At 35.3% G+C, this 22,585-nt stretch overlaps 1 protein-coding gene across 5 annotated transcripts in view; it reads left to right on the forward strand.

Annotated features, from left to right (window-relative positions):
• Window positions 1-22,585, forward strand: part of XIRP2 (xin actin binding repeat containing 2) — a 72,284-nt gene that overhangs the window by 41,628 nt on the left and 8,071 nt on the right. For 3 of the 5 annotated variants that reach the window (XM_032286617.1, XM_032286618.1, XM_032286616.1), the window contains 4 exons: window positions 10,632-10,739; window positions 11,115-11,187; window positions 12,218-12,351; window positions 13,019-22,397. In XM_032286617.1, the coding sequence (XP_032142508.1) occupies window positions 10,632-10,739; window positions 11,115-11,187; window positions 12,218-12,351; window positions 13,019-22,397 (9,694 nt within the window). The remainder of the gene's footprint in view (window positions 1-10,631; window positions 10,740-11,114; window positions 11,188-12,217; window positions 12,352-13,018; window positions 22,398-22,585) is intronic. The other 2 variants (XM_032286620.1, XM_032286619.1) reach the window with 1 other exon arrangement.

The following is a 22,585-nucleotide window of genomic DNA, read 5'->3' on the forward strand; positions in this document are numbered from 1 at the left end:
TTGCCCCTTCTAAGGCTCACATTAGCTTAACAACATAAAAATGATATTTTTGTAAAATTATATTAAATATAAATCACAAGTATTTAGACAACTAACGTGCTAATTAAATTTACTTTATTTTCAAATTGCCATAATGAAATGGCAAGCCACAAAATTTTAACTGCTTAGATTTTGCTATTTGTCAGGATCAAGGAAAGATATAACAACAAACAAAATCATTAATGTTATAGAATCATTATGCTGCAGAACTTAGTGAAATCTGCAAAATGCTTTTTCCACATAGTTACTTTTATGAAAACCAGTGCATTTTGTCAGAACTTGACAGAACATATTAGCTCTTTCTGCTTCTTTTGGGTCTGCATTTCTCAAAATAAACCCATCTTCGTGGATCTTTGAAAGTGACTGGATTGAGTCAAGCTTCTCTATTCTTTTGATGTTCATTAATTTGCATAATTATAAACAAATTATCATGCTAAAAAAAAAATGGAAGAACATAAGGCCTGAGAAAAGTAAGAGGCATTAAGAAGTTCTGTCCTTAGAGCCATGCTATTGTGGACGTATGTTAGGGTAACTTCATTTTTGCCTAACTTCTTCACAGACCTTAACAACACAGAACAAAGAATAAGGTTACATCTTCTTCTAGGAGTCTCTTCTTGGACTTGTTCTTTATCCTTCACTCCTGGGTGATCTATGCAGGCATGGAAAGGAGGAAATTGTTCACCTCTTCAGGAATGAGTGGAGGCCACTTTATTTCTCACTCTTTGAGAAGGACAGTACACGTTACTTACCTACCACTTGGTGGATACCAGAGGGTGAGCTAAGAGCACAAACTTTCTTGCCCTTGGGTGAATACCAGTGTCCTCTAGAGATATTGGTACACCCTTCTGTAGCATTAGAAATTTCTTCCTTTCCTTAGAGTACAAATTACAATAATCCAATAGCCATTCAATGAATAGCAGTGTATAAAAACATTGGGAGAGATTTTTGAGACTTCAATGAAGTCAGTACTTTAGGCTGGGGTTCATTTTGTGAATCTTTTATCATAAACACCTTGTGTCATCATTCTAACACTGTAAACAACCTCCCCCATCATATTTTCATTTTCTTCTTTTGATTTTGGGATCAAGTCTATAGGCTAGGTACCTCACAAATGCATGTTGAATGCATCACTTATTGATTTTAGGTGTTAAACATATTGATTCAAAATATCTTGTTGATGGGATTCTAGTTAGTATACTGTATTCACAATATACTTTTGGTATTTTAAAAACTTGCATAGTATTCTCCCTTAAACCATTTTTACTAGTTAAATTCATTTGAAATCAACATGGAAGAGCCTTAAAGAAATGTGACATTATTCAACTGTAAAGGGCCTTGTACTTTTCCTGACGCTTATCAACATTTGATCAATGGTAGCCCTTCCAGTCTCCTTCAGCGCTCCCCCAACCTCTGTCCCAGCAGTTTACCAGCAAAGCTACTGAGACTGAAATTAGTTATGATTTATTTACATGATTTCTGACTTGAACCAATAATGAATTTTGGCCAAAACCCAACAGTCCTACCACTCCAATCTCTTTTCACTCCCCTAGTTGCTCGTAGATACATTCATCAGTGCTACAAATTATTACCTTTTTAGTTTTCCCCATTTTCCTTATTTTAAAGAAAACACAAGTTATCAGACTAATTCATTTTTTGTTGTAATTAATAATTGCCCTGTGATGCCATGTTTGTGCAGTGATCTTGCAATGTTTGGATCCGAGCCAGATCTGTTTTTTCTTCCTTCTTGTTTAGATTTTAGATAAGGATTTAAAATGCCATCCCTCCAAGTGAAAAGGACTGATGGCCATAAAGACTCAGAGGGACAGTGAAAGAGGGAGGGAGGTCTGTATAATTCAGTATAGCAACAACTCTTTGTGACACTCTTAGCAGAAAAATTTCACTGTCTCAAAGTCTTCCTACATGTTCTTGTGACATCTCATGGAACATACATTACCAAAAATAAGCGCAAATCTGTTCTTTTATAAGATTTGAATAGCACTTTCTGTTATGTTACCCTTATCAAAAATGAGTGGCACTCCTTTTCTTGTGCTTTTAACTGGTTTCCATTTGATTAAGAAGATCTCAGTGTTCATAAATAATATTTCTTAGAAAGGATAATGGACAGTTTTCTTTCTTTCTTTTTTACATCAAAATCATTTTCTATTCTACCACCCAATGAGGCAGAACCAGCCACCACTAAGAGAAGCTGTACGTACCATGCACTCACTCTCCTAGCCGACCTAATGTCTAGGACCCAGGTGTGTGAACTAGACTGTACTGATCATGTCCATCTCAGGCTTTCTATAAGAGGTAATGACATGAGAAGCAGGGACCATAGAGAATCAATTGTGGTGATGGCTGGTGGCAGGAGATTACTCCCAATTTCAAGAAATTTGTAAGTATTTCAGAAGCAACATCTAGTACACACTACTGATGGCATTGTCAATGAATGTGTCTGGGGCTTGTGGCAGCAACTAGGGTACATTTACCAAACGTCTCACTGCAATTATATTCTATACTGTTACCAGAAGCAAACCCTTCAAGTCTTGTTCTTTGGTTTTCTGGAGAGTTCTTGAGATACACACCCCACCCCTGTCACCCAGTGCCTCTTCAATAAATTCCCTTTTCTGTTTAAATCAGTCATACTCCAATGCTTGAATTTGGGAGCTGTGGCTGATAGAAATATAAATTATCTACAAATCTTAATGTTTTTTATGTCAAAATGGGAATTATACAACAGTAGCTTTTAGGCAAAGGTGAATTGTGGAAAGAATTGTATAATAGTAGATTAAATCATTTGAACTGACTGTTCACTAGGTATCAGTTCATGAAAGAAGAAGTGTAAATGACTTGGATAGGTGATCACAAACCCACTCTTTGGCTATATCTCTCTAGAATATTTCCATGTGTCAGGAGCCAGGATGGTTTAGAAGTATCACAATACATATAGGCTCCTCTTTGCTTCTCTCTTTGAGTAACCACGCCCTCCCCCCAAAATCTATTCCTTCTTTGGTGGAGAAAAAATGTACTTATTGGAATTTGCTTCTTCTTTAGGCTCTAGACTTAATTCTACAATGAAATTATCTGGTAAAATTCACTGATATAGCTGAACTCTAGTTTTATTCAGTCTTTTGGAGGGCCTTATTTACTACCAAATCCTGAGTTACTAGGAAAATGTCTGACACAAGTAAGTGCACAATAAATATTTGTTAAATAAAGATACCAATCAATTCACTATTTGTAGCACTTATGAGGCAGTTGTTTTTTTAATATATTAACTTATTTCTTCCACACAACAACCTTCTGAGATAGGCAGTATTATTATTGGGTTTTTTGAACAAGAAATGGATGCATGGGAGATCTAAGTAACTTTTCCAAGAAAAGTGAGCAAATGTGATACTAACCCAAGAAGACTGCCTCTAGAGCCTCAACATTATACTTATGTACTTTTCTAAGCAGCCGATAATCATTAGGCAACACTATACGTCAGGCAAAAAGTTTCAATGATGATTATGGCATTATTTTGCACTCGAGTAGCTGACTCTATTAGAGAGACAGACCAAGAACAAATAGTTACAAGTGTTATCTGACAAATTCTATGATAGAAAACATAAATGAGGCTCATTGGAACCCCAGGAAGTTGTGATAAACTTTAGTTCAGTTGAAAGGTGGTCAAGTAGGACATCTGAGGATGGAGAATGCTTCAGCTGAGACTTGAAATAATTTTTCTTGCATATAGAATGTATTCTAGGCAAAGGGACAATTTGTGTAAAAGGTAAAACAGCATGATATGTTTGTAAGTGTAGTAAGGAATAATTGAGGCAAAAAGCTGAAGATGCAGGCAAAGGCCAGATAATATAAATTTTACGTCATGTTAAAGAATTTTTACTTTCTTCTAAGGCAATCAAGAGACATTAAAGAAATTTTAAAAGGAGAGTAAGATGAATAGCTATGCCTTTAACAAAGATTATTCTGGATGTATAAGATTGATATAAAGCAGGTTAAGGTGAGATGAAAGGAGATTAATTAGGAGACTACTGAAATAGTCCATATTAAATGTATGAGGACTTAAATGGGTCAGAAGTTCCAGGGTAACTTGGAATGTCAAGGGCATTGACTCAAGGGTCATTTAAATAGCAATAGATACCATTGGTGGGACCTAGAAATCAGTTGGATACTGGTGAGGATGGTAATCAAGTGGTAGAATTCTGTTTCTTGATTTTGGTTTGTATTATTTAGCACAGGACACTTGTTACCTCTGGTCTCTTTTTCTTTAGAATATTTTATTCTTTTTGTAAACTTTTTATCTGTAATTTCACTTCTCTGTAAGACTCTAAGTTTCAGCCTCTTATTGGACATTTATGTTTATTTATATCCTAGTGCCTCTGGTTGTAACATTCTTTGTGTCTATGTTGGATTGAAATATTATATACATATATATCTTTAATATACATCTACATAAAACTTCTAAAAAGCATTCTTTATTGTGAATTGAATGTCTTTATGTAAGCTGCATTTTTAGTTTGTCATATAAATATTGTTATTTATATGACTAATATGTTTGACGACTCAGTTGAGAGTGCATCTTTTATATGTTCTTTTTATGAATCTTCAGCATTTTGGGCTTCTGGAATATGGCGCTATAAATAATACTTTTAGAGCAGAAGAAGACAGAGTTCTAGCAGCTAAAACTGGCATTGCTTGTTCAAAATCCTCCCTTTTTTTGACAGCAAAATGTTGTTCTTCTAAACAAATTATTTTCTTTATTAAAAATGATTGTTTGGTCTTCCTAGGCTAAATATTACCAAAGCATAATTGTTTTGAGTTAATGAAGAGTTAAAATTAATTGAATGATAACACTTCTCGCAGAAATTTATGCAAAAAATCTGCATAATTCATACTTTGGTATGTGTTTAGCATTCTTGTTTCAAGGGAATTTCAAGTTTACTGAGCCTTTTTATATTGCTAAATATATATATATATATTTACATATATTGCATAGAGATATGATCACAGAAACATATTAAACAACACTGACATTGCCTAGCCCAATGCCATCGAGATAGCCAATGTTCAATAACTGTTGTTTGAATAAATAAATGGATGAGTGAAGCCCTATAAGGTCTTTTATGTTTAAAAATTTAGTGCTTTCAAAGAGAAAAGTCACTACATTAAAATGTTTTGAATGTTTTTACATTATCAGTTTCTTAAAGGCTAATAATCCACCTGGCATACTCCTATAAGTTTTAGACAGAACTACTATTGAACCAAGTAAAATTGGAGACTTAAGTTCTGAGTATATTGAGTCACACAAAGAATTAGTACTTGGAATTGCCTTAATTCTTCTTTTCCCTCAGTGTTATTTTCCTATTTTTATAAATAAAAAATGAGGATAAATCATTGTCTTTTGGTGTCAACATAAATATCTCAACATAGTTTTTCAGTGTCATAGTAATTCTGCCCAATGCAGCCTATTGCAATTTCTCCATGATCCTTGACAACATGTCAGATCCATTAACTCAGTGAATAACAACTCACAAAAAAACACACAAACTAGTTTGTTTACCATCATGAATATCTTTTTATTAAAAAGGCAATTTCAAAACATTACTTTTTCCTATTTTGAAAGAATCTTTACCTCTGCATATGTGTTTGCTGTATACATATTTTTTATTTTAGATTCAGGGTTACATGTGCATGTTGGTTACATGGATATATTGCATAATGGTGGGATTTGGGCTTCTAGTGTATTTACTGCTTTCTCGGTACAGACTTCTCTCTCTGATGATGTCAATAACCCTCTACACTATCACAGCACTGAACTATTTTTCCATAGATGTTCTCATCACATCTATGAACACCTGTGAAGAGAGTTCTCTTTCTGAGTGCATTTTGTAAAATGATTGACATGTTATTGCTAGTGTCAAAGGGATGACCAGCCAAAATGCCAAAAAAAAAAAACAAAAAAAAAAACAAATCATAGAACTATGTGGGAGAATTTAGAATCTCAGTTTTCAAAGCAGACTAAAAATTATAAAATTTTCACACTACTAAAAAAAGTGACTACTTTATTTGCTCATGCATTCATTCCTTGACATTTTATTGGATATCTACTGTGTGCCTGGAAGCTAATCGTTGGGATTTGAGGATGCATGAGACACAGTTCAGTTAAAGGAGAGGATCATATTAGCAAAGATGACTGTTAAATGTGATAGGCAGATAATACAGATGTGTGCTGATATCACAGAAATAGAAAAAACAAGAATAGTGAACCTGTATGGAAAAGACTGGAAAGGTTTTAAAAAGAAAGTAATTTTGAGCTGAGTCTTCAAGAGGGAAGCATTTACCTAAAGCTCAAACCTTAAAGATGTCAGGATGTATATTGTAATTTTAAGAGAAAATTAATAAAAATTAAAAGAGAAACTTCAGGGAAAAAGGAGAAAATTCAGTGTTCAAATTTTAATATATCTAAATACAGACAAACACACTGGTCAACCACAAATTGTTATGTTCCTCACTTAATAGAAAAATAAAACTGATTATTCTTTCAAAGCTTGAATCCATTAACATTTTTGCTAAAATAAACAGCCTGTTTTAGATATGGTTTTTGTCTGTTTGACAAATATGCAAATAACTTTATTATATCATAACTTTTTCTAGTTGTATTAAAAATGAGAGTAGTGAAACTGCTGTATTATTGGCATTGAACATGAACTTCTGTTTTTTCCACTCTAGTGAGGCAGTGACCATCTACTATTATGCCAGTCTTTGCTCGTATCTTTTTCTATTAGGTCCAGTAGTCACAATAATTGTGAGTTGCAAAAATAAATAAATTAATTAAAAAGCCTGTTCTTTTTCCTTATACTTTGCACTAGAATGAGTTTGCAATTTTATTGGGAAATTTACAGTGTCTTTCCCTATAATGATAATAAGAATGAAAAGTTGAATAGGCAGGATAGCGATTGTTTCCTGTGCAGCAGAAATCTCCTTAGAAGATGTGCCTATCAACAATAGATTTTTGTGATATAGTTGGTTATTATATAAGCTGATATCAGACTTATGTGAGCTATGCAAACACCATATTGTCTTGTAATTGCACTGCGTTTTCCTGTTTTAGATTTCAAAGTTAGCATATATATTACCTCTTTTTCTTTCCTTTAATGGCTCATGAGATGAAAGACCTGAGTTTAGGTGTGATTTCATGATTTTCCCATGATTACAACATACTTAGCAGAGGAGAGAGTTAGGACTAATCTCCCATTCCTGACTACTAGTTAATCCACCTATGAACAAAATAGCATTTGTCTCTTGCAGACTGGTCTGTATTTAAATTTAATTTTCAGCAACCAATTTTATGAATTATTGATGCAAATTTATGCATGGTGATCTGACCAGAGTTCTTTATAACATTTTATTTAATTTGATTTCTGCCTGAGCATTACAATGATTCAGCTTTTTACCTAACCCTATACACTATAGACACCGACAATTAGAAAGAAAGTCAGATTTTAAATAGAAACTAAACTAGTTGCAAAATATGAAACAGTAAATGATAGAAACAAAAGCTTGGGATATTTTTAAAAATATTTTATGTCAGCTACAGCAACCGGGGGGCAGTAGAATTGATGCTAACATACCAACTAGTGTAGCAATTACAGTTCTATTTGGAAATAGCACATAAATGCTGAAGTAGAAACTTAAGACTTTAAACAAAATATATGTACATTTGTACTGTTTATTTTGTGTCATCTCCTACAAGAAAATATTTTTAGAGATGATAGCCATAGATTGTTTTTACTCAAGTAGATACACATTAACTATAAAGTGTTTGTTCCAGGAAATAACTTTTAAAATATGTTAAAATCACATTTATAGTTTTTCTATTCCAAATATTTTGTATTTTTCTCAACACAGAGATTTATGTCACTAACTCTACTTTTTCAGACTGGTGGCAGGCAGGTATCAGAAAGTCAAATTTACATGGCTACCAAACAAGGTCTTTTTTTTTTTTTTTTCATGCCAACTTGCTGTTAAGTATCAGCAAGTGATGGTGATGGTGGCCAACTAAAAGGTATATGCTCAACTAAAAGCCAGGCTCTGTCATGTTAGAATATGAACACAGTGTTACTATGTCTTCAGAGTTTTTAAAACAGAAATAATTTTTGTTTTAATTTTTGTAGATGTTACCTAATTAGAAACTTTAAAATCACTGTGTGGGCCAAATAAAGCATGTCCCCAGGCCACAGCGAGCATGTAGGCCATTAGGCAGAGATATGATTCTATCGAAATGATCACGATGCCCCTCATAGGGACCTTGGTTTTGGTCAGGTGCCCACTCTCCTTTGCTACTTCACTGTCTGTTTAATTGATACTTCCTATTTCTCAATGTGTGCATAAGAAAGCCATAGAATAATCCCATTATATGCCTAATAGGTGGAAAGACTTATCACAAATGTAAAGAGCTGTCATTTATGCCCGTGCATTTTTTTATATCTGCAGTTTTCAATGATTGTTATTGCTTTCTCCAGCACAATGCTATTGATAGCCTCAAATAAAACTTGATTATGCGAGGCATCTTGTTATGTGGAATTCTGATTCTTTGAACTTGAAGAAATGAACATGGATTATTTATTTTCTATACTCATTCTCAAGAAACTAAAGTATTTGTTCAATGTTCTATCTTCAGTTTTGAGAACATTCCTGAAAAATAGGAGTTTGAATAGAATTAATTGCAATGCATCTTGTTATATGAATTTCTGATTCTTGAAGGAATGAACACAGTTTATTTATTTTCTATACTGTTCTCAGGAAACTAACACATTTTATTCGTTGTTCTATCTTCAGTTTTGAGAACACTCCTGGGAAATGGGAGTTTGAATAAAATTAATGTATTAATAAAAGTTTGCTATTTTATTCATGCATGCATTCCTCAGTTATTCATTATGTGAACTTTTCCTTAGTGCAAACTGTGTGTCAAATATATCATCAAATATCATTTGAAATATGTGGATTATTAACTAGGCTTAGGAAGCATTCTGCTTGAAAAAAAATTACAGTGGTCTTCAATTTAATGAGATACAATCTACATTTAAAAGTATAAGTCCACATTTTGCCTTCAGTTTTTTGTAGGACTTCTAGAAAGCCCTTAACTTTTTTTTCTTAATCATCCTTCCTAGAAAAGCATAATAAGACCAGATTGTACTATAACATCTCTGACTAAATGACTAACTGCTTCTTGGTTGATGAGACTTTAAACATTGTATACCAAATACCCTTGAGGGAAAAAGTCTCATACATCTGCTGGCATTAATTTTATACTTATTATTAGTTTAAGATATTGCGGTTTTTTAGTGTAAAGTTTTTTAACTTACTGCAAGAAACTTTTTGGTAATACTATTTAATTAATAATGATAATATACCCTTGTTCACTTGACTATTTTGTACTAAGACAAAATTTTTAAAGTCAAATCTCAAAAATAGTATTTGTTATTCATTTGGATATCAAGATAAAAATGAAGTTCCAACTTCAGGCACATTCAAAAATATGTTCTTGTAAAGAGTCATCTGTCTGTACCCTTATTTTTGGATGTTAAGACTTTTAGCAGTATGCCAACTGCTTCATTATATCAATCAATCACATACTTGCATCAGAATCATATTCTATAGCAAAATCAGGATTGGATCAGCAAAATTAATAGGAGCTCCAAGTTTCCAATTCATTCAGTGTCAACTGTTGTAACTTAACCAAAAATCAAGAGTAAGTCCACATGTAAACATAAGGAGGCATAAACTAGCATAATATGGCCTGTTTATATTGGTTACTTTTAATGGATATATTCTTAACTGAACTCTGAATATGTCATCATACTGAATGGCCAATTTGAAGACTAGCATGTCTGTTTGTACCATACAAATGTGGCTTATAAACAACAAAAAATATATACACATATATTTTTTGAGGCTCATCTTTCTCATACTGAGTAATGCATCATTAACATTTATTGCTTACTAAGGGTAGCAGGCAGAATAATGGTCTCCAGATATAACTATGTCCCAATCCCCAGAATTTGTGAATACATTAAATTACATGGCAAAAAAAGAATTAAGATGCAGGTGGAATTAAGGCTGCTAATTACGTAATTTTATGGCAATGAGATAACAGTCGCTTATGTCAGTTGGCTCATTGTAATCGTAAGGGTCCTTAAAAGTGGAGGACAGTATCAGACAGATGGCAGGATGTGAAGGTCTCAGTCTGATAGAGCAAGGGCCATTAGCCCAGGAAAGTAGGCAACCTCTAGAAGCTGCAGAAGGCAAGGGAATGGATTGCCCCCTCCAGCCAGCAGAACAGAATGCATACCTTTTGATACCTGTCAACACCCAGGAAGACTCATTCAGGACTTCTAACCTATAGAAGTGTAGGATCCTAAGATTATGCTGTTTTCGCCACTAAACTTGTGGTTGTTATAGCAGACATGAAAAATAATATACTAAAGAATCTCCATTTGTTTCCAGAAATTGTCACTGAAATTGTATAAATAAAAAAGTTAAAATTTTTACTTTTCTTAAGGCATTGTCTATCTATTTGTTTTCAGGAGGCAATCCGTAGCAGCCAGGTCGACACTTCAAGCAGCCAGGAAATGGCAAGAAATGAACAAGAAGAGTCCAAAGTACAGAAAATGGATGTTCATGGAAGAGAAATGGTAACTATTTAGAAATATAGTACTTTCAAACCATTTCCAGAACTGTATGGAAATTCTGACTTTGTTGTAAGCATTTGCATTTATTGTCACTTACATATCTAGTATCAATATCCATCAGTGTTTCTCCACTTTCAAGTTGGAATTCTTTTAAAAGTAAAATAGGCACCCTCTAAAAATATGATTGCACTTTAGATGTCAATTCAAATATATTCTAAGTGAATCTATGTGTTAAAATAAATCAGAGTCTTAATTAGCATCTCTCAATGTACACTAAAGTCTTGAGTGAAAGTCACTGTAAAATGAAGAGTATGATTTGTAGTACTAAAATAATTGACTTCTTTAAAAAATTTATTTTCAATTTATCTTTAAATATAGGTTTCTCATCTCGAAAAGCACACCAAGGAAATAAACCAAGCATCTCAGGTTCATCAATATGTTCAAGAAACAGGTAAGAGTCTGGTATTATTCATTCTAATTCTCCTTTCTCCTATTGGTGTGTTTGAGTTTGAATGGAAGACTCCCAAAGCACAATCCTCCCCTCTGAGTAGATTTGGTAACTGTGACTTGTGGTTCTAAAGATTCCTGAGTAGTATTTCTACACATGATTAGATTTTGCCTGGGGGCTATAGGTGCAATAAGTTTCTAAAATAGTTTATCGCCCATCAACCCGATGACACATCCATTCTAAAGCCTAAAGCTAGCCACCTCTGAATTCCTTTTTGTCTCAGGGACCTACAGTAAAATTTGAAGTTTATCAAGCTCCTTGAGAATAGAATTGTTATCCAGACTGTATTAATTTTAATAACAGATTTTAAGCACTATTAACTCCAGTTCTCCAACCTGTAGATATGAGATTAGACTACAGTCGAATTTGCACAAGCTTGCCCAAGACTGAACATGGTTTGTCTTGTCTATAAAAATGGAATGAGTTTTTCTACCCCAAAAAGCTAAAAAAATAATAATTAAGCTAACTGTGACTGAAACTTTACTTAATTACATGTCTATATATTTATTTTGATTGTATTGCTTAAGAAAGAAGGTCTTCTACAAATCCTTTTCTTGTTTTATAAATTTTATTATTTTTTCCTGAGCATAAAAGTAGAGCATGGTTATAGAAAATATGGAAAATCCAGAGATAACCAACATTTTTCTTCCTGTATTGTCTTACTATAGTTCTTTCTATATTCCTAAATTATGTAATGATATAATGCAATATGTATGCTTGTAACTTGAATCTTTTTACTTAGTGTAAATTATGAGAAGTTTCCCATAGCATTATAATTTTATGTTTTTTATTTTTTGTAGAGACAGTGCCTGGCTACGTTGCCCAGACTGGTCTCACACTCCTGGGTTCAAGTAATCCTCCCACCTCAGCCTCCCAAAATATTGGGATTAAAGGCATGATCCCAGCCATAATTTCTTCTTAAACATAATTTTTAGTAATTACATAGTATTCCTGATGTGTTTTCTGTTTATAGTCATTGATACACCTGAGGATGAAGAGACTCCAAAGGTTTCAACAAAGCTGTTAAAAGAGCAATTTGAAAAGTCTGCCCAGGAAAAGATCCTTTATTCTGACAAAGAGATGACAACCCCAGCCAAGCAGATTAAGGTAAAGTCATTTCTTTAAACAGAAACATATTAAGTACAAGACCAAGTTTAAATGCATAAGGTTTTCAAATTATTGAACATTTGAGGTGGCTTTTCAACAACAACAAAAAATATCCTGAACTACCATTTATTCGGTTCCATAAGGAGAATATTGACCTGCATGCAAAAGGTGGTAGAGTAAAAACTTTTCTCAATAGTGGAAAATAAGAGAAGAAAAAAGTATGTATTTTCTAAAGTCCAATAATTAACAGTAAAGTAATTAAATCAATTTTAAATGTCAGATGCATACTCTGTGCTGTTTTAAATTCCAAGGAAAACAAAACAACCCTCAAAAGTACTTTAAGACTTTTACTATTTCCCTCTGGATTATTCTGCATACCACATTAAGTAAAGGGGAAAAAATCAAGACTATGTGTAAGTTTTAAAATACTGATTCATCGATAGATTGAATGGCAAATATAACTTTACAAGTGAAAATGTGTTATAGGAACGATAGTGACAAACACTGACTATTATTCCTAAGTAGGTCTTTAAATGAGTATATCACATATTGTTCCCATTGGAGATATCATAGGAGGATCCAGGTTACAGACCAAAGAAGGGCAGGGCCTGGGAAGCCTCTGCCACTACGCTCACCTTTATAAGATTTGATTTTCTCTCCCCTAAAGATTGAAAGTGAATATGAAGAGGCTTTAAAGCCATCATCAGTTGTGGGTACCTCTTCCACTTCTTGCATTTCAACCAGCCAGAGGAAGGAAACATCAACCACAAGATATACTGATCACAGTGGCACTTCCTCAACTCTGGCACAAATTAATGCTATTTCTTCAGGAATGACAGAAGAATTTCCTCCTCCCCCGCCTGATGTACTTCAAACTTCAACAGATGTGACAGCATTTTCCCAGTCCCCTGAACTGCCCAGTCCTCCTAGAAGACTACCAGTCCCCAAAGATGTATATTCTAAGCAAAGAAATTTGTATGAATTAAACCGTTTATATAAACACATCCATCCTGAGTTAAGAAAAAACTTAGAAAAAGATTATATCAGTGAAGTTTCTGAGATTGTTTCTAGTCAAATGGACTCAGGGAGTTCCGTCTCAGCAGATGTACAACAAGCCCGGTACGTTTTTGAAAATACAAATGACAGTTCTCAAAAAGATCTGAACTCAGAAAGAGAATACTTGGAATGGGATGAAATTCTGAAGGGGGAGGTGCAGTCTATTAGATGGATCTTTGAGAATCAACCATTGGATTCCATCAACAATGTCTCTCCTGATGAAGGTGACATTTCCAGGGACTTTGCTGATCAAGAAATCATTGCTGGTGGCGATGTGAAATATACCACATGGATGTTTGAAACACAACCCATTGACACACTTGGGGCTCATTATTCTGGTACTGCAGAAAATGCAGAGAAAATTCCTGAGCTGGCCAGAGGAGATGTCTGCACAGCTAGGTGGATGTTTGAAACAAGGCCATTGGATTCAATGAATAAAATGCATCAAAGTCAAGAAGAATCAGTGGTAACTATCAGTAAGGACATAACTGGGGGGGACGTCAAGACTGTGAGATACATGTTTGAAACTCAACATCTAGATCAACTTGGACACCTTCATTCAGTCGATGAGGTTCACTTACTGCAGCTTAGGTCTGAGCTCAAAGAAATTAAGGGAAATGTTAAGAGAAGTATAAAATGTTTTGAAACTCAACCATTATATGTTATTAGAGATGGTTCAGGTCAAATACTGGAAATTAAAACTGTTCACAGGGAAGATGTTGAAAAGGGAGATGTAAGAACAGCACGGTGGATGTTTGAAACACAGCCATTGGACACAATTAATAAAGATATCACAGAAATTAAAATTGTCCGAGGAATATCTATGGAAGAAAATGTCAAAGGTGGGGTGAGTAGGGCAAAGTGGTTATTTGAAACTCAACCTTTGGAGAAAATCAAAGAGTCAGAAGAGGTCATCATTGAAAAGGAAACAATAATAGGTACAGACGTCTCCAGAAAGTGTTGGATGTTTGAAACACAGCCATTAGACATTCTGAAAGAAGTTCCTGATGCGGATCCTCTACCACATGAGGAGATAATAGGGGGTGATGTACAAAGTACTAAGCATCTGTTTGAAACACTTCCAATTGAGGCATTAAAAGACAGTTCTGATATAGGAAAGCTTCAAAAAATCACTGCCTCTGAAGAAGAAAAAGGGGATGTTAGGCATCAGAAATGGGTTTTTGAAACCCAACCTCTGGAAGAGATTAGAAAAGATAAAAAGGAGTACACACGAACAGTGAAACTTGAAGAAGTTGACAGAGGAGACGTGAAGAATTACACACACATTTTTGAATCAAACAATTTAATTAAATTTGATGCATCACATAAAATAGAGGTGGAAGGAGTCACAAGAGGTGCTGTAGAGTTAAATAAATCGCTGTTCGAGACAACACCACTGTATGCCATTCAAGATCACCTTGGAAAATATCATCAAGTGAAGACAGTCCAGCAAGAAGAAATCATAAGAGGCAATGTAAGAAGCTGTAGGTGGCTTTTTGAAACAAGGCCCATTGACCAGTTTGATGAAAGTATTCATAAATTTCAAATCATTAGAGGAATATCTGCTCAAGAAATACAGACTGGAAATGTGAAATCTGCCAAATGGTTGTTTGAAACCCAACCTCTTGATTCAATTAAATATTTTAGTGATGTGGAAGAAACAGAAAGTAATGCTGAACAAGCTAGAGATATTGTTAAAGGGGATGTCAAAACCTGTAAATGGCTTTTTGAAACCCAGCCAGTGGAGTCTCTTTATGAAAAAGTTTCATTAATGACCAGCAGTGAAGAAATTCATAAGGGTGATGTCAAAACCTGTACTTGGCTCTTTGAAACTCAGCCACTTGATACCATAAAAGATGACTCTGAAACAACAGTCAAATTGCAAACTGTGAAACAGGAGGAGATCCAAGGTGGGGATGTTCGTACAGCATGTTTTCGTTTTGAGACAGAAAATTTGGACAGCATACAAGGAGAAGCAAAGGAAATCAAGCCTGTTGAAATGGATATACAAGCTGGAGATGTTTCCAGCATGAAGTATAAATTTGAAAATCAGTCCTTAGATTCTATAAGTTCCTGTTCAGAGGAAGTTTTGAAAAAGATCAAAACCTTAAAAGCTGAAGATATTCAGAAAGGCAATGTTTTAAATTGTAGGTGGCTTTTTGAAAACCAACCAATTGATAAGATAAAAGAAAGCCAAGAAGTTGATGAATGTGTTAAGACGGTGACAGACATACAATGTGGGGATGTAAGAAAGGGGTGCTTTATTTTTGAGACTTTTTCTTTAGATGAGATTAAAGAAGAATCTGACTATATCAGCACCAAGAAAACAATCACTGAAGAAATAACAAAGGGTGATGTAAGAAGCTACAGAATGCTCTTTGAAACCCAGCCACTCTATGCAATTCAAGACCGAGAAGGGCACTATCATGAAGTGACCACAGTTAAAAAAGAAGAGGTAATTCATGGAGATGTGCGGGGAACAAGGTGGCTTTTTGAAACAAAGCCACTAGATGCTATTAATGAATCAGAAACTGTGTATGTTATTAAATCTGTAACACAAGAAGATATTCAGAAGGGAGATGTTAGTTCTGTCAGATACAGATTTGAAACTCAGCCACTGGATCAGATTTCTGAAGAATCACATAATGTTGTGCCCACTGTTGATCATATTCAAGGTGGCAATGTAAAGACAAGTAAACAATTCTTTGAGTCTGAAAATGTTGATAAGAATAATTATATACGAACAGTAAGTGTCAATGAAATCCAAAAAGGCAATGTTAAAACATCTACTTGGTTATTTGAAACACACACTATAGATGAACTGAGAGGAGAAGGATTAGAATATGAAAATATCAAGACAGTCAGCCAGGAAGATGTGCAGAAAGGTGATGTTAAACAGGCTGTGTGGCTTTTTGAAAATCAAACTTTGGATTCTATTATGGAAGCACATAAAGGTATCACAAAAATGACCAAGGAAGAAATCCCTCCTTCTGATGTCAAAACAACTACGTGGCTCTTTGAAACAACACCCCTTCATGAATTTAATGAAGCTAGAGTAGAAAAGATAGAAATTGTTGGCAAGAGCATTAAAGAAACCTTAGAAGATCTCTACTCTAAGAAAGTTATCCAGGCTCCTGGAATCATCATTGAAGCTGATGAAGTTGGGGATGTTCGAATGGCAAAATACAAGCTAATGAACCAAGCATCTCCTGAGATACAGAAAGAAGAAATTATCAGGGCTGATCTCAGAAATATAATGGTGAACCTACTTTCCAAAAGAGACTGTACCAAAAGAGAGATTTTGGTTAGTGAAGAAGAGAAGGGAAATGTTCATTTGACTAAAGCTCAGTTATTAAACAGATCAACTGAATTTCATGCTGAAAAAGAAGAGATAGTGAAAGGTGATATACGACAAGCAATAAAAAACCTGTTCTCTGAGGAAAGATCTGTAAAGAAAGGCATCTTAATTCAGGAAGATGAAAGAGGTGATATTAACATGACTATCTATTGTCTTCTTCATGAAAATGATGGTGACACAATTGAGCGTGAAGAAATAATAGGAGGTGATGTCAGACGTACCATTCATAATTTATTGTCTTCCACATCAAACAATAAAATATCTGAAAGGGCTAAAATTGATGCCTCTGAGAGGGGAAATGTTCAGTTTTTCACAACTTGCATAGAAACTGGAGCTTTGGATTATCTCAAACAACTCCAGACAGGGTCAAATGAAACACTAATAGCTAAGAAACAAGACGGAGAGGAAGAAATCGTTGGTGGTGATGTTGAAGGCACAAAACTGTTACTAAATAAAAGGCAGTCTATGGTTGAACGTACTGTTAGTGAAACTGACATCATCCCTGGAGATGTGCGTAATACAGTAAAGGTTTTTATGACGGAGCCTCAGAGTGCATTTGGTAAAATACCGAAAGAAGAGATTATAAAAGGTGACTTGACATCAACCATAAATTCCCTCAGCCAGGCTATAAATCAGAAAATAGCAATGAAAACAGAAGAAACTATAAAAGATAGCATGCTAGCCACACTCAAGTCACTTAAAGAATCAAGCCACCGATGGAAAGAATCTAAACAGCCTGATGCCATTCCTGGTGATATTGAACAGGCTATTGAATGCCTTGAAAAAGCTACAAATACAAGGACAGAAATTCTGAAAAAGGAGCTTCTCCGAGATGAACTGGAAACATCATTAAGGTCTTTGAAAGAAGCACAAAGAAGTTTCAAAGAGGTAGATAAAGAAGGTGTAATCAAAGAAGATGCTCAAGTTGTGATGGTAGGATCCTCAGGAGAACAGAGCACAGATATTCATCAGGTTGCTGTCCAGAAGAACAAAAATAATCTTCTTCAGCCAAGGCCAGGACCATTTGAGCCAGCAGCTAGGTGGCAAGGGGGAGCAGATACTCTCAGTCAAACTATGGGAAAATCTTGTCATGGCAATTTAATAGATGAAAGAACTGAGGTTAATTTTTCAAAAGCCCCCAAAGGCACTGTAAAGATTGTCATAGATCGTGAACAAAACAATGATGCTCTTGAAAAAAGCCTTAGAAGACTATCTAATTCACACCATAAATCTATTAAAAATGTATTGGAATTAGAAGATAAAATGGGTGTCTGGGCTAACATCACAGGAGAACCACATCTTAGGGATGAATATATGAGCAGACAATTAACGTCAACTGTGTCAGTTAAGAATGATCTAAAAACTAAAGAATCAGACAGAGCAGTGAGAGAGCTGAAGACGGATGATGTCTTTAATTCCATCCAATATTTTGATAAAACTGCTGGAAAGCAACAAACATATGAACTGAGAAATGACCACCAGAAAACAGAGGCTTTCCATACAAAGAGTCCTAAAAAGACCAAAAATATTAAAATATTAACAGATACACAAAACTCCAAACACAGTCTGACCCAGCATCCAGTCAGCATGCCAGTTAAAGGAACTTATGACATATCAGGGGACTTTCAAAAGCAAACTTTGTTAAAGCAAGAAACAAAATATTCGAATAAGGATATAAAGAAAAAGAATATAAACCTTCAACCAATGTGGCAGCCTCTGCCTGTAAAGCAAGACATATCCAATGTAACAGAAGTGAAAATCTCTGAAAAAAGTCACAATACATTTAAGGCAACCAACGAAAAGCAGGAGACTGATGTTCACTTGAAAAGCCAGGACTTTCTAATGAAGACAAATACTTCCACAGACTTAAAAATGGCAATGGAAAGGTCCTTGAATCCAATCAACTTTAACCCTGAGAATAATGTAAAAGAAAGTGAGTGCCCTCTTCCACCTCCATCTCCGCCTCCTCTACCACCTTCTAATGGATCATCTGAAATTGAATTTCCTCTTCCTCCTCCACCTCCTTTAATGATGTTTCCTGAAAAAAATGGGTTTCTTCCCTCACTGTCCACAGAAAAGATAAAGGCTGAATTTGAAAGCTTTCCAGGCCTCCCTCTTCCTCCACCTCCAGTAGATGAGAAATCTGAAAGAGAAAGTCCATCGATGTTTCTACCGCCTCCTCCTCCTCCAACTCCATCTCAAAAATCAGGACATCTCCTTTCCTCCTCTGCTCCAGAAAAGCACAGTGGAGCCTTCATGCAACAATATTTCCAAAAAGAAGCCTTAAAGTCTCAGAATTCTCAGGCTAAAATCATAGTAGGAAAATCAGGTGAGTTGCCACCTCCCACATTGCCCAAACCCAAACTTCCCAAGCATATAAAAGAAAATAAGAATCATCTTTCCCCCAAGGTTGAATTGGAAAACTCCCTGTCAGATATGGAATGCAAAATTACTACCTCAAAGGATCAGAAAAAAGTAATGATGACAACCAGCAGTGAACACACAGAGACAAAGCAGAACATTATTAGAAAGAGTCTTGATGAAAGAAAACAATTACCTATTGACTCTGCAAATTGTCTCCCACACACAATTCCAGTAACTTCAGCACCCATGAAAAAACAGATTGCACCTGTCGTAAAATCTCATTCATTTCCAGAGAGTTCAGGACAACAAAGTCCAAAACCTTATATGAGAAAATTTAAGACACCTTTAATGATTGCTGAAGAAAAATATAGACAACAAAAAGAAGAACTAGAGAAACAGAAACAGGAAAGTTCTTACTACAACATTGTTAAAACTGAAAGCCAAACTCAACACACATTAGAGGTGGAAAAGGAAATGCCATTACAAAAAAACAATGAGGAGGTTTCCCTATCTGGAATTGATTCAGCGTGCACTGTGGTTCAACCCAATGAAGGCTCTCAAAGTAGTGCTCAGGTACTAGGAGTGTGTACTGATAACCAGCTCTCCACAACATCACCAGTGACAGTCACTGCCAAGAGGCTCCAACATGTTTTAGCAGCTTCAGAAGACAAAGATAAGATGAAAAAGGAAGTTTTACAAAGCCCAAGGGACATTATGCAATCCAAATCAGCTTGTGAAATTAAACAGAGTCACCAAGAATGTAGTACCCAACAAACACAACAGAAGTATTTGGAGCAGTCACACTTGCCCCAAAGCAAACCAATTTCCCCAAATTTCAAAGTTAAAACCATCAAGATTCCAACTCTAGATTATACATTAAATGAAATAGGCCACAGCAATGAAAGTCATAAACAGCAACCTGAAGTTGATGTTCAAACCATTACCAAACAACAATATCTGGAAACAAAGAAAACTGAAGGAAGCACTGAATATAGTCATAAGCAATCTCTGGCTGAAAGACATTATCAATTACCTAAGAAAGAGAAAAGAGTGACAATTAAAGTGCCTACAGAATCCATACAGAAGAACCATGAAGATAAGCTCAAGACAGTTCCTGGGAAGGAAAGAGAATTTGGTGGATCTGAAACAGGAAAATTACCAGGAAGTGAAGAAAAAAATCAGGGACCATCAATAATTGGTCCAAAAGAAGAGAGATTAATAACTGAAAGAAAACAAGAATATTTGAAGAACAAATCAGCACCAAAGGTCATCAAGCAAAAGGTTATTGATGTGCATGTTGATTCACAGGCTCAGAATTTTCAGCAAACACAAATAAAGACCTCTGAAAGTAAAGCTGAACATAAAAAATTGCCCCAGTCATATAATAGTCTGCAGGAAGAAAAATGTCTCAAAGTCAAGGACATACAACAGAAACAAGTCTTCTCTAATACTAAAGATTCAAAGCAAGAGATTACACAGAACAAATCTTTCTTTTCTTCTGTGAAAGAGTCCCAGCAGGATGATGAAAAATGTGCCGTAAATATAGTGGAATTCTTGAGAAAACGTGAAGAACTACAACAGATTTTGTCTAGAATAAAACAGTTTGAAGCAGAGCCAAATAAAAGTGGCCTTAAAACATTTCAGACACTGTTAAATACTATCCCAGGATGGCTGATAAGTGAAGAAAAGAGAGAACATGCAGTTCATATTGCCATGGAGAATAATTTAGAAAAAGTAAAAGAAGAAATAACACATATTAAAACTCAAGCAGAAGATATGCTTGTGTCCTATGAAAATATAATTCAGACAGCCATGATATCCTCCAAAACAGGAAAACAGGGAAATAAACCCACTAGTCTTGATGAAACATCATCCAAAGTATCTAATGTTAATGTCAGCAAAAATAAACATAGTGAGCAGAAAGAAAATAAAATTGCCAAAGAGAAAACAGTACAGCACCAAGTAGCAGCTCATCATGAAGCAACTGTGCATAGTCACATGAAAACCCATCATGAAGTTAAAGTCGATGATAGCAAGATTTCTCTTCCCTCGTTAAAAACACGCCCACCATCACCAACTTTTATCACAATAGAATCTACTGCCCGACGAACAGAAACCCCTACTAAGGATAAGCTATCTCAGTCCCCTGAAAAGGACAGTTACATTGAACCCCCACCAAGAAGGCCCATGTCACAAACATCTGAAATTCACAGAACAAACACGTCCCCTTCATCACCCAGGAGTCGCTCTGAACAACTTGTCAGACTGAAAGACGCCACTGCAAAGTTATCCAAAGGGGCCATCCCATGTCCAGCAGTAACCTCGGTTCCAATTGTAGAGAAGAGATCTGAAATCATCATGTCTCCTGCAACACTTCGTCGTCAAATTAAGATAGAAACTTGTGGTAGGGACTCTTCACCTACAATCACAATACCAGTAAATATAAATCACGCTGCTAGTGGTTCCTTCAGAGAATCTATGGAAGCTCAAGAGGAAGTCAGGAAAGTGGAGAAAAGGGCTACTTATGTTCACAAAGATGGACTAAATTCCACTGATCACATAGTTCCCGATACTGAAAGTTATGATGCAGTTGAAATCATCCACAAGGTCAAAGTGCCTCCCTGTCTATCAGAGCACACACAAAGACATGAAGCAGCCAACCGAACTGTTCAAATGGCTGAAAATTTAGTGAATGACCATGAAAATGAAATAAACAGATGGTTCAGAGAATTTGAGTATGGCCCAGTTTCTGAAGCAAATTCAAATAGAAGAGTTTATGCAAATGGAGAAACAAACCATAACATAAAACAAGAAAGTCGTACATTTTGTAAGGAGGAATTTGGATTAACATCTTCAGGAAACACAAGTTTTACAGACTTTTCTTGCACACATTCTAGAGAGCTGCAAGAAAAGATACCTGTTAAACAGCCCAGGGTCTACTCTGAAACAAGGTCACTAAGTGAACATTTCTCAGGAGTGGATGCATTTGAGAGTCAAATTGTTGAGTCAAAGTTGAAAACCTCTTCATCACATAGCTCAGAAGCTGGCAAATCTGGCTTTGACATCAAGCATGCCCCACCAACCTACGAGGATGTCATTGCTGGACATATTTTAGATATCTCTGATTCACCTGAAGAAGTCAGAAAAAGATTTCAAAAGACGTGGCAGGAGAGTGGAAAAGTTTTTAAAAGCCTGGGATATGCAACCTCAGATGCTTCTTCAACTGAGATGAGAACCACCTTCCAAGAGGAATCTGCATTTATAAGTGGTATATGTGCTTGCAAAGTGTTAAAGATTAACCATTTAAAGGCATGTGTTCCATAGCCAAAATGATGTATAGTTAAAAAGAGCATGTGGAAATAACCGAACAATATAACCTAAAACTAACAGCTTCTCATGTATGCTTATATAATCTTCATATGCTTGCTTTTACAACTTTCTTTTTACAAAAGCATA

Source organism: Sapajus apella, unplaced genomic scaffold, assembly GCF_009761245.1.
Source record: "Sapajus apella isolate SASKATOON/1434 unplaced genomic scaffold, GSC_monkey_1.0 scaffold18, whole genome shotgun sequence".
In the NCBI taxonomy this organism is placed as follows: Eukaryota; Metazoa; Chordata; class Mammalia; order Primates; family Cebidae; genus Sapajus; species Sapajus apella.